A 13,747-nucleotide genomic window follows, 5' to 3' on the forward strand; every position below is an offset into this window, starting at 1 on the left:
TGATTTTACATCTGTTATATTTTTGTCCAAATATTTTGGATATTTATGGTAGCATTTGTGATAGCATTTAACATAGCCTTTAGACATGGGACAAACACACAAAACCACTCCCCGAAATATCCAACTTGTTTAAAAAATGCTTGTAGGCCTGATTTTAGAAGCAGTTTTATTGAGGAATAATTTATGTGCAAGAAAGTACTTATATTTAAAGCATGTAACTTGGTACCTTGTGACTTAGTCATATTTGAATGAAACCATCACCACAACCAAGATAATAAATGTGTACGACAACTGCAAAGGTTTCTTCATGTCTCTCTCTCTTTTTTTTTTTTTTTTTTAGACAGAGTCTCACCACGTCACCCTTGGTGGAGAGCTGTGGCATCACAGCTCACAGCAACCTCAAACTCCTGGGCTCAAGGGATCCTCCTGCCTCAGCCTCCTGAGTAGCTGGCACTATAGGTGCCTGCCACCATGTCCCGCTAGTTTTTCTATTTTTAGTAGAGATGGGGTCTTGCTCTTGCTCAGGATGATCTCATACTCCTGGGCTCCAGGGATCCTCCCACCTCGGCCTCTCAGAGTGCAGGGATCACAGGTGTGAGCCACCCGGTCCAGTCTCCTCCTGCCTCTTTGCAATCCTTATTCCCATCTCTGGGCCCATTTCTGTGGCCTACTTTTTATCATTCCAGTGTAGCTTGTCTTCTTCAGGATTTTGTGTGAATAGAGTCACACAGTATGTGTTCTTCTTGCCTCACCCTAAGTATTTTGAGCTCCTTCCATGTGTTTCCACCATTAAGAACAGAGCACGATTTGCTTTTCCATTTACCCGCTAATGAACATATGGGTCGTGTCTAGTTTGGGGCTATTATAAATAAAACTGTAAGGACAGTCTTGTAAAGTCTTTGCAAGAACATTTGCTTTCATTTCTCTTGAATAACTTTTTGGAAGGAGCGTGGCTAGGTCCATGGAACATGGCTAAGTTTTAAACTACCAAACTGTTTTCTAAATTGGTTGTACCAGTTTACTCATGATCTTTTCATGTACTTATTTACTTTCTTCTTTGGGAAAGTGCCTGTTCAAATCTTTTGCCCTTTAAAAGAAATGGACTGTTTTTCTTACTATTAAAATTTGAGAATTATTTATTTATTATGGGTAGAAGCTCTTTTTGTCAGAGAAGTGATCTACAAATATTTTTTTCTTTGAATTTTTTTAATGTTAAATCATAGCTGTGTACATTTGTGCAATCAGGGGTACAATGTGCTAGTTTCATATATAATCTGAAATATTCTCATCAAACTGTTCAACGTAGCCTTCATGGCATTTTCTTAGTTATTGTATGTAGACATTTGTATTCTGCATTTAGTAGGTTTCACCTGTACCCATTCTAAGATGTACCATAGGTGTGGCCCCACCCATTACCCTCCCTCCCCCCTCCCTTCCCCTCCCTTGGCCCTTTCCCCATATTCTGGAGCTATGGTTGGGTTACAGCCTTCACATGAAAGCTATAAATTAGCTTCATAGTAGGGCTGAGTACATTGGATACTTTTTCTTCCATTCTTGAGATACTTTGCTAAGAAGAATATGTTCCAGCTTCATCCATGTAAACATGAAAGAGGTAAAGTCTCCATCTTTCTTTAAGGCTGCATAATATTCCATGGTGTACATGTACCACAGTTTGCCAGTCCATTCGTAGGTCAATGGGCACTTGGGCTTCTTCCATGGCTTAGCAATTATGAATTGGGCTGCAATAAACATTCTGGTACAGATGTCTTTGTTATATTGTGATTTTTGGTCTTCTGGGTATATACCTAGTAAAGAAATTATAGGATTGAATGGCAGGTCTATTTTTAGATCTCTAAGTACTCTCTAAACGTCCTTCCAAAAGGAACATATTAGTGTGCATTCCCACCAGCAGTGTAGAAGTGTGCCCTTTTCTCTGCAACCACACCAACATCTCTGGTTTTGGGATTTTGTTATGTGGGCTACTCTTACTGGGGTTAGGTGATATCTCAGAGTAGTTTTGATTTGCATTTCTCTGATGATTAAGGATGATGAGCTTTTTTTCATGTGTCTGTAGATTGTGTGTCGGTCTTCTTTAGAGAAGTTTCTCTTCAAGTCCTTTGCCCACCCTGAGATGGGATCACTTGTTTTTTTCTTGCTAATACGTTTGCGTTCTCTGTGGATTCTGGTTATTAAACCTTTGTCAGAGACATAACCTGCAAAAATTTTCTCCCATTCTGAGGGCTGTCTGCTTGCTTTACTTACTATGTTCTTGGCTGTGCAGAAGCTTTTTAGTTTGATCAGGTCCTAGTAATGTATTTTTGATACTGCTTCAATTGCCTGAGGAGTCTTCCTCATAAAATATACACCCAGGCCGATTCCTTCAAGAGTTTCTCCTGCACTTTCTTCAAGTATTTTTATAGTTTCATGTCCTAAGTTTAAATCTTTTATCCAGTGAGAGTCTATCTTAGTTAATGGTGAAAAGTGTGGGTCCAGTTTCAGTCTTTTACAGATCGCCAGCCAGTTCACCCAGAAGCATTTGTTCAATAGGGAATCTTTTCCCCACTGAATGTTTTTTTTTTATTGTTGGGGATTCATTGAGGGTACAATAAGCCAGTTACACTGATTGCAATTGTTAGGTAAAGTCCCTCTTGCAATCATGCCCTCAAGTAAAATTTGAGTGGAAAAGATTAAAATTCACAGTGAGGGGATCTTTTTCATTTGAGTGAATGCTCACTTTTTCCTCAGTAAGTTTTATGCACCAGCGCTGGTTTTCCTATATTTGACAGCCCTCCCAGAAGTACTTAATTTCTTTCTTGAAAAGTACAGGAATGGTTTCAGTTTTTGAAAACAAGCCCTTTTAGATCAGCACAATTCTCCTGCCAGCTTGTACACTCTCCTTTGACTGTAAACTGGGCGCACACTCTGTCTGCCTTGCCAGCAAATGGTTCACTTCAGGGCACAGCAGGCATGTGAATGAGTGAAACGGAGAGTGCCCTTGTCTTTAGTGTATTTTAAACTGCTATGATTTAGGATATCTACATGGCTGATGGGTGATGTACGCTCAAAATCATTTAGTCATTTTCCTTTCTGTGAACTCCCATTCTTTTCTGATTCATCTGCATTTAAGGTCATATGACAGAATTAAACCGTATCTCTTTAATCACTTTATGATTTTGTGATCAGTTTCTTTTCTTCAAAGTGTATTTCTATGGCTCTTTAAAGGTAAATATTATTACTTTTTTTTTTTGAGACTCACTCTGTTGCCCAGGCTAGAGTGCCTTGGCATCATCACACCTCACAGCAACCTCAAACTCCTGGGCTCAAGTGATCCTCCTGCTTCAGCCTCCCTAGCAGCTGGGACTACAGGCTCCCACCACCATACCTGGCTAGTTTTTCCTATTTTTAATAGAGATGGGATCTCACTCTTGCTCAGGCTGGTTTCAAACTCCTGAGCTCAAGCAATGCACCTGCCTTGGCCTCTCAGAGAGCTGGGATTACAGGTGTGAGCCACTGTGCCCCAGCCTAGAGAGAATATTATTAATGCCTGAATAATTTGGGGATAGGGGAGGAACAATATAACTATAGGTTGAGCATCATCCCTGATCTGAAACTCCAAAATCTGAAATGTCTGAAAATCCCATATTTTCTGAGTGCTTAATAAGATGCCACAAGCAGAAAATTCCACACATGAATACTTAAAGAAAACTTTGTTTTATGCACAAAATCATTAAAAATATAGCATAAAATTACCTTCAGGATGTGTGTATGAGGTACATATGAAAACTAAATAAACTTTATGTTTAGACTTGGGTCTCCTCCTTAAGATATCTTATTATGTGTATGCATATACTCCAAAATCTGAAAAAAATCTGAAATCTGAAACACTTCTGGTCCCAAGCATTTTGGATAAGGGGTACTCAGCCTCCATTTCCCTTCATGGTGTTTGTAACAAGATGGCTGTAAACTCCAACTGCTGTTCAAAACTGTGGATGTGATTTAAGAAAAATGGACACTGTTGACAGTGTCAGAAAGAGAACCAAGAGGCCATCCTTTCCTGAAGAAGCCTCACTTCATAATGAAAATCTTACCACACTTCATTCGAGAGTTTAAGTTTCAGTGACAACTTAAACCCACAGCTCTGTCTGTTCTTATTTTTCCTGATTAATTAGTTAATCAGGAAAATATCTGAGGGCCACCAAGCCCTGCTTTTAGATGCTGGGAGTATAGTGGCAAATAACACAGACAGAAAACCGTGCCTGTGTGTCACCAACACTGAAGGTGACTGTGCCTTGGATTACATTGTGCGTGAGGCTGCTACTCTGCCTATGGGAAGCTGAGTCAAGCCCAGCTGGGTCTGATTCCGAGTTACTCACTCTTGCCAGGCTGGTCCCAGATGGAACTTTGTAAGGGACGTACTTTCTGTAGATGTGACCAACTCTGGAACATGGAACATCAAACATTTCTCCTCCACACATCCACACCTGATGGGGAGAAAGTATAAGAAAGAGAACAGTGAATTTCACACAGCCAGCGGGTGCAGTCTCTCAGGAGGCTGAGCAGGGAGGCTTGCGGGAGCCTCAGAGTTCAAGTCCAGCCTGTGAGAACAAGGTGAAGTCTCTAAAAAGGTAAAAAGTTAATAAAAAGGATTTATAAAACATCTCAAAAATCTCTTGTAGTCTTCTAACTCAATAATTTATGTTTATTTTAAAAGATTAACCAAGAAAGAAAAACCACATCTTTAAAAACCTAGATCCATAAATGTATAGAACCAAAATACTGGTTCAGCAAAATCTTATTTCCATAGATGACATGTTGGCTTTTCAAAAATTCTAGTAGAATTTCATTACAAATATTCTATTTACCTGGTATTTAATGCTTAGAAATCTTATTCATATAGATATTTGTTTTGATGATCTTGTGGAATCATATGCAGAAATAACATTGAGATTTAACACATCAATTTAAACATTTAAAATGTAAAAAGCAGGCCAATTAATTGTGGAACACAAATGTATCCACACTCTGAGTTACTCTAGATTCTGAAATCTGCAGTAGTGCTCATCTTAAAAAGCAGGTGGCATTGTCATTCCTGCCCCCACTGACCTTTCAGGCACACAGAATCCTTGTTTAGTGATCTGGATTCAGGAAATATTAAACTCAAGACATGTGTTCTTACATGTCATAACAAAAGTTACTTATATATAGTAACAAATGTCATGGTTGTAATTTTACCATGACTACCTACTCAGGCAGACACATACTTAATGGTGGTTCATTTGGAAATTTTTTTTTTTTTTTTATTGTTGGGGATTCATTGAGGGTACAATAAGCCAGGTTACACTGATTGCATTTGTAGGTAAAGTCCCTCTTGCAATCATGCCTTGCCCCCAGAAGGTGCCTTGCCACCAAGGCCCCACCCCTCTCCCTCCTTCCCTCTCTCTGCTTTTCCTCCCCCCCAACCTTAATTGTCATTAATTGTCCTCATATCAAAATTGAGTACATAGGATTCATGCTTCTCCATTCTTGTGATGCTTTACTAAGGATAATGTCTTCCACTTCCATCCAGGTTAATACGAAGGATGTAAAATCTCCATTTTTTTTAATAGCTGGATAGTATTCCATGGTATACATATACCACAGCTTGTTAATCCATTCGTGGGTTGGTGGGCATTTAGGCTGTTTCCACATTTTGGCGATTGTAAATTGAGCTGCAATAAACAGTCTAGTACAAGTGTCCTTATGATAAAAGGATTTTTTTCCTTCTGGGTAGATGCCCAGTAACGGGATTGCAGGATCAAATGGGAGGTCTAGCTTGAGTGCTTTGAGGTTTCTCCATACTTCCTTCCAGAAAGGTTGTACTAGTTTGCAGTCCCACCAGCAGTGTAAAAGTGTTCCCTTCTCTCCACATCCACGCCAGCACCTGCAGTTTTGTGATTTTGTGATGTGGGCCATTCTCACTGGGGTTAGATGATATCTCAGGGTTGTTTTGATTTGCATTTCTCTAATATATAGGGATGATGAACATTTTTCCATATGTTTGTTAGCCATTCGTCTGTCTTCTTTAGAGAAGGTTCTATTCGTGTCTCTTGCCCATTGATATATGGGATTGTTGGCATTTTTCATGTGGATTAATTTGAGTTCTCTATAGATCCTAGTTATCAAGCTTTTGTCTGATTCAAAATATGAAAATATCCTTTCCCATTGTGTAGGTTGTCTCTTTCCTTTGGTTGTTGTCTCCTTGACTGTACAGAAGCTTTACAGTTTAATGAAGTCCCATTTGTTTATTTTTGTTGTTGTTGCAATTGCCATGGCAGTCTTCTTCATGAAGTCTTTCCCCAGGCCAATATCTTCCAGTGTTTGTCCTATGCTTTCTTTGAGATTTTTATTGTTTCATGCCTTAAATTCAAGTCCTTTATCCATCTTGAATCAACTTCTGTGAGTGGGGAATGGTGTGGGTCCAGTTGCAGTCTTTTACATGTGGATATCCAGTTCTCCCAACACCATTTATTGAATAGGGAGTCTTTGCCCCAAGGTATGTTCTTGTTTGGTTTATCAAAGATTAGGTGGTTGTAAGATGTTAGTTTCATTTCTTGGTTTTCTATTCGATTCCAAGTGTCTATGTCTCTATTTTTGTGCCAGTACCATGCTGTCTTGAGCACTATGGATTTATAGTTTAGACTAAAATCTTGTATGCTGATGCCCCCAGCTTTATTTTTATTACTAAGAACTGCCTTAGCTATACGGGGTTTGTTCTGGTTCCATACAAAATGCAGAATCATTTTTTCCAAATCTTGAAAGTACGATGTTGGTATTTTGATAGGAATGGCATTGAATAGGTAGATTGCTTTGGGAAGTATAGACATTTTAACAATGTTGTTTCTGCCCATCCATGAGCATGGTGTGTTCTTTCATTTGTTAAAATCTTCTGCTATTCCCTTTCTGAAGATTTCACAATTTTCTTTATAGAGGTCCTTCACCTCCTTTGTTAGGTATATTCCTAGGTATTTCATTTTCTTTGAAACTATGGCAAAGGGAGTTGTGTCCTTAATTAGCTTCTCATCTTGACTGTTATTGGCGTATACAAAGGCTACTGACTTGTGGACATTGATTTTATATCCTGAAACATTATTGTATGTTTTGATGATTTCTAGGAGTCTTGTGGTTGACTCTTTGGGATTCTCTAAGTATAAGATCATGTCGTCAGCAAAGAGGGAGAGTTTGACCTCCTCTGCTCCCATTTGGATTCCCTTTATTTCCTTGTCTTGCCTAATTGTATTGGCTAGAACTTCCAGCACTATGTTGAATAGTAAAGGTGACAGAGGAAAATCTTGTCTGGTTCTAGTTTTAAGAGGAAAAGCTTTCAGTTTTACTCCATTCAGTAAAATATTAGCTGTGGGTTTGTCATAGATAGCTTCAATCAGTTTTAGAAATGTGCCACCTATGCCTATACTCTTCAGTGTTCTAATTAGAAACGGATGCTGGATTTTATCAAATGCTTTTTCTGCATCTATTGAGAGGATCATGTGATCTTTATTTTTGCCTCTGTTAATATGGTGGATAACGTTTATGGACTTGCATATGTCAAACCAGTTTTGCATCCCTGGGATGAAACCTACTTGATCATGATGAATGACTTTTTTGATGATAAGCTGTAATCTATTGGCTAGGATTTTGTTGAGAATTTTTGCATCTATATTCATATAGATGGGTGAGATTGGTGTGAAATTCTCTTTTTTGATTGGGTCTTTTCCTGGTTTTGGTATCAGGGTGATGTTTGCTTCATAGAATGTGTTGGGGAAGATTCCTTCTTCCTCAATTTTTTGGAATAATTTCTGCAGTACAGGAATAAGCTCTTTCTTGAAGGTTTGATAGAATTCTGGTGTGTAGCCATCTGGACCAGGGCTTTTTTTGGTTGGAGGATTTTTTATTGTTTCTTTAATCTCAGTGTTTGAAATTGGTCTATTCAGGAGCTCTATTTCTTCCTGGCTAAGTCTAGGGAGAGGGTGTGATTCCAAGTATTGATCCATTTCCTTCACATTGTCAAATTTCTGGGCATAGAGTTTCTGGTAGTATTCAGAGATGATCTCTCGTATCTTTGTGGGATCAGTTGTTATTTCCCCTTTATCATTTCTGATTGAGGTTACTAGAGATTTTACTTTTCTATTTCTCGTTAGTCTGGCTAATGGTTTATCTATTTTATTTATTTTTTCAAAAAACCAACTCCTTGTTTCATTAATTTTCTGAATGATTCTTTTGTTTTCAATTTCATTGATCTCTGATTTGAATTTGGAGATTTCCTTTCTTCTACTGACATTAGGCTTAGATTGTTCTTCTTTTTCCAACTCCATAAGATGGCTTGTGAGTTTGTTGATGCACTCTCTTTCTGTTTTTCAAATGTAGGCATCTAAAGCGATAAATTTTCCTCTCAAAACTGCTTTTGCAGCATCCCACAGGTTTTGGTAGCTTGTGTCTTCATTGTTGTTATGCTGAAGGAAGTTAATAATTTCCTGTTTTATTTCTTCATGCACCCATCTGTTATTCAACAGATGATTGTTTAATTTCCATGCCTTTGTGTGGGGTCGAATATTTTTGTTAGAGTTGAGTTCCACCCTTAGTGCCTTATGGTCTGAGAAGATACAAAGTAAAATTTCAATTCTTTTGATTCTGTTGACATTTGTTTTGTGTCCCAGGATATGATCAATTTTGGAGAATGTTCGATTGGGTAAGGCGAAGAATGTATATTCTTTATCTTTGGGATGGAGTGTTCTATATGCGTCTATCAAGCACAGTTGTTCTAGGGTCTCATTTAAATCTCTTATATCTTTGTTTAATTTCTGTTTAGAGGATCTGTCCCGCTCTGTAAGAGGAGTGTTAAAGTTCCCTGTTGTTATGATATTATCGGACATCATATTGCTCAGACTGAGTAAGGTCTGTTTCAAGAATCTGGGAGCATTTAAATTGGGTGCATAAATATTTAGAATTGAAACGTCTTCTTGTTGTATTTTTCCCTTGACCAGTATAAAGTGACCATCTTTGTCTTTTTTGACTTTAGTTGCTTTAAATCCACTGTATCTGAAAATAAGATTGCTTCTCTTTTCTTCTGAATTCCATTTGCCTGAAAAATTGTCTTCCAACCCTTGAGTTGGAGCTTTAAATTGTCCTTTGAGGCCAGGTGTGTTTCTTGCAGACAGCAAATGGATGGCTTGTGTTTTTTAATCCAGTCAACCAATCTATGTCTCTTCAGTGGGGAATTCAAGCCATTAACATTTATTGAGATAATTGATAAGCGTGGTAGTATTCTATTCATCTTATTTTGTAAGAGTCCATTGATTAGTTTTATCTTTTGCATCAGTGTGGAGATTAGGTTCTGTCCTTTAATTTCTGAGTTTTTACTTTGCTGCTGATGCATCGTGATGGTCAGTGTGTAGAAGAGGTTGAAGTATTTCTTGTAGAGCTGGTCTTGTTGTGGCAAATTTCTTCAATGTTTGTATATCCATAAATGATTTGATTTCTCCGTCAATTTTTAAGCTTAGCTTAGCAGGGTACAAAATTCTGGGTTGGAAATTTTTCTGTTTAAGTAGATTAAAGGTAGATGACCATTGTCTTCTTGCTTGGAAAGTTTCGTAAGAGAAGTCCGCAGTCACTCGGATGGATTTGCCCCTATAGGTCAACTGGCACTTACTTCTTGCAGCTTGCAGAGTCTTTTCTTTTGTCTTAACTTTGGACAGGTTCATCACAATGTGTCTTGGAGAAGCTTGGTTAGAGTTGAGGCGACCTGGGGTCTGATATCCCAGTGTGTCAGAAAGCAGTGTGTCAGAATCTTTGGTGATATTTGGGAAATTTTCTTTTATAATATTCTCTAGTATGGCTTCCATTCCTCTGGGGCATTCTTCTTCCCCTTCTGGGATTCCCATAACTCATATGTTGGAACGCTTCATAAGGTCCCATAATTCTGACAGTGAACGTTCTGCTTTCTCTTTCTTCTTTTCTGCCTCTTTTACTATCTGAGTTATCTCAAGAACTTTGTCTTCTACCTCTGAAATTCTTTCTTCTGCATGGTCTAACCTGTTGCTGATACTTTCCATTGCATCTTTAAGTTCCCTAATTGACTGCTTCAGTTCCTTCAGCTCTGCTATATCCTTTCTATATTCTGCATATTGTTCATCTCTTATTTGATTCTGTTTTTGGATTTCCTTTTGGTTATTTTCCACTTTATTAGCAGTTTCCTTCATTGTTTCCATCATTTCTTTCATTGTTATCATCATGTGTATCCTAAATCCCCTTTCTGTCATTCCTAAGATTTCTTTCTTGGTGGAATCCTCTGCAGTAGCTACCTCATGGTCCCTTGGAGGGGTTGTTCTGGACTGTTTCTTCATGTTGCCTGGAGTTTTCTGCTGGTTCTTCCTCATGAGTGATTTCTTTTATCTGTTTCCTTGCCCTAATTTTCCTTTCACTTCCTCTTGGTCTTTAAGTTTCTGTGCCAGTTTTCCACTGTTTTTGTCCTCTTCTTGGGGTCCAGAAGTCTCTCGCTGACTCCCTGTATCCTCAAAGGGATGATTATAGGCAGATCCCACCAGCCAGAGAAGCCTGGAGTCTTATCTCCCCAGACTCATGTTGCCCAGATGCAAGGAAGCTGTTACTTGGCCACCATCTTTCATTTAGAAATTTTTTTTTTCACATAATATTTATTAAGACAAAGTTTCACTCTGTCACCCTGTATAGAGTGACATGGAACCATAGCTCACAGCAATTCCAAACTCTTGGGCTAAAGTGATTCTCTCGCTTCAGCTTCCAGAGGAGCTGGGACTACAGGTGCCCACCACCCTGCCCATCTAATTTTTTAATTTTTAGTAGAGATGGGATCTTGATCATGCTGGGGTGAACTCCTGAGCACCGGGATCCTTTCCTTCAGCCTCAGAGAGTGCTGGGATCACAGGTGTGAGCCACCACACCCATCTACTGCTGATTTATTAAAGACATTAAATTTTGGGGGGGAAAAATGGATTCAAACATCCTAAGTGCGCTTCTTTGGGCAAAATATTATGGTTAAGGTCTTCATCTTTTATTTCCCTTAACTCACGATTCTACAGCTTACTTAGAAGGTACATCAGACGCCAACTGTCTTCTTTTTAACCAGATTTCCATATGCCTCTAGATTTTGAATCTGTTGCTTAAATTTTTCAGATTCACTCTCTGCTAAAATTAGAGTTCTTTAAACATTTATTTTTTTTAAAGTTGGCTTTCTATTATAGAATAAGAACTTCCTTCTGTTAGAGAAATATCCATGCACAGGACTCCTGCTCTCCTCTGGAGAGGGCTGGCATTCACCCGCCTTCCTAATGGCAGGGTGGGGCCAAGTGAAAAGTCCTTTTCTGGGTTTTCCTCACGGGATGGGAGAGGTGAAGCTGAAAATGAACCCCTGAGAGCTGTCAGTGGCCAGGCATCAGGGATAAGAAAGAGTCCATAGCAGGGGAAGATTTGGAATGAAGTTGACCCGGAGTGAGGCAAAGGAGAGAAAGATTTAGAGAAAGGTCCTGGGCAAATCTGAGGCCCTGGGGATGCCAAGAGACCTGCTCATTTTCCCAACTTTCTCGCAGTTTGTTTACATAAGCTTCCTTCCCAATCTCTTCTCCTTTGTAACTTAGAAATGAGTTGAGTTTCTGTTGCCTTATAAGCCAAAGAATCCAAATAAAGAAACTGTTCTTGAACAGTGAGGGTGTAGGTGCCTAGGAGGGACAGAGATGCACTTTGAAACAGGCACCTCAGGGAAGTGCTGCTCAGGTGAGTGTCCTTTGGGGAAATGTGGACTGAAATAAAATCCTAAGGCTCCCCAACCACCGCCAGCAGCTGAGTGGACTGGACCCCCTCTTGGCCAAGGGGATCCCTAAAACTGAGTTGCTGGCCATGAGAAAGGAGATCAGACCTGCCTCATCAAGCTCCTCCCCTGTTGGAGGTGTTGTCTGTGAGTCACTAACAGGCCTCAGGCAAACCACTGGGGTCTGTGGGGACTTTGTCTCCCCTTAACAGACCCTTTATCTTAAGCATCCCTTTTCACTGACTGGCGCTCTTTTAGGCAAAGCCTAACATTTTCAGACAATTGTCAGCTAATGAACCTTTAAACCCACCTGGAACCTTTAAACCCACCTGTAAGCTCCTGCTTCAAGATGTTTCTGGGCCAAACCAATACATGTTTTTCATGTATTGATTTTTTACCTCACCCATGATTCCTGTCTCCCTGAAATGTATAAAACCAAACTGTCCCCCCCACCACTGTGAGTCCACCTGCTCAAGCCTTCTTGGCTATGGCTCCAGGTCATGGTCCTCCAATGTGGCTCAGAATAAACCTCCATAAATTATTTTACTGAGTATGGCTTCTTTTCCGTTAACAGAAGCAAATAGAGATTTATTTTTAAATTTCATTGATGTTTTCATTAACTATTATTAATTAATTAATTAATTTATTTAGAGACAGTCTTACTTTGTCCCTCTCAGTAGAGTGCTGTGGTGTCATAGTTCACTCACAGCGATCTCAAACTCTTGGGCTCAAGTGACCCCCCTGCCTCAACCTTCTAGTAGCTGGGACTACAGGTGCCCTCCACAAATGCTCAGCTATTTTTAGAGATGTGATTTCACTCTAGCTGAGGCTGGTCTGGAACCGTGAGCTCAGGCAATCCACCCACTTCAGCCTCCAGAGTGCTGGGATGACAGGTGTGAGCCACCACCCCTGGCCCTTCCATTAACCATTTAACAGCAATATTCAATATGGAGACATTTCACCAAAATTAAAAAAAAAAATGTGAATCCTCTCAAGTACTCATAATGGCATTTGCAAATTATTTTTATCTTGAGGAGAAGTTGCTATAACTTTTGTGAGGAGGTGAAACTGACCAGGTTTGAACCTGGCAGGTTACAGCCCTTTTCTGAGTCTCCTTTTCATCTGCTGTAAGGTTGGGGGAATGTATCTTCTTCATAATGTGGGTCAACTTAGGTTGGCCCAATGAATTACAAATTGCTGACTGTGATGTAGGGTATAAAAGTCCACTTTTCATGCTGCTAAAGTTAATGCTTACTTTCTGGATACTCAGAATAATTCTGCCTTTGGGATTTGAGTAAAGGTCTTCAGAATCATTTAGAGAATTTTCTGTAAATTTCTATACAAATAACTTTTGAAGTGAGTGGGGAGGATCACTGCCTTTTATAGATTTATACATAGGAAACATTAGAATGTTTAGATATTATATTTCATTTTTCTTGTTAGGAAAAATGAAGACCAGAAAAATGAAGGCCAGAAAAATAAAAATGTCTGAAAAGAAAAATTTTGATATTAGAAAAAGATCACAATAGGAAGTGAAATTGACCTAACACAAGTACTATATTGCTGTGTTAAGTTGTTATTACTATTATTATCATCATTATTACTATTATTTTTGCTCACGTGGCAGCTACCTTACAAAAGCTAACATAAAATTAGCAAGGAATTGGGAAGATGCCATCAGACACACAGGAAGTGACACTGGAGGAATCCACCCTCGCTGCTCGGCTTCTATCAAATAGACACAAAATGTAACTGGAAAATGGTCCGTTACACCTGAGGTTCCTTTGTTGGGTAATTGGAATGAATCTCAGACTTGCGTGTGTGACATTTATCAGCTGTTTCTGTTTATCTTTGGGTTTCTGAACAAGTTTAGACTTGTTTTAATGTTTTCTTTGGAATATCAGTTTTGAGCATGTTGAATTAGAATGGATA

General features: G+C 39.1%; 1 protein-coding gene across 1 annotated transcript in view; it reads right to left on the reverse strand.

Annotated features, from left to right (window-relative positions):
* Positions 1 to 13,747, reverse strand: part of GALNTL6 (polypeptide N-acetylgalactosaminyltransferase like 6) — a 776,087-nt gene that overhangs the window by 33,271 nt on the left and 729,069 nt on the right. The window contains exon 8 of the mRNA XM_053585533.1: positions 4,374 to 4,481. Coding sequence (XP_053441508.1) covers positions 4,374 to 4,481 — 108 coding nt within the window. The remainder of the gene's footprint in view (positions 1 to 4,373; positions 4,482 to 13,747) is intronic.

This window comes from Nycticebus coucang, chromosome 1, assembly GCF_027406575.1.
Source record: "Nycticebus coucang isolate mNycCou1 chromosome 1, mNycCou1.pri, whole genome shotgun sequence".
Classification (NCBI taxonomy): domain Eukaryota; kingdom Metazoa; phylum Chordata; class Mammalia; order Primates; family Lorisidae; genus Nycticebus; species Nycticebus coucang.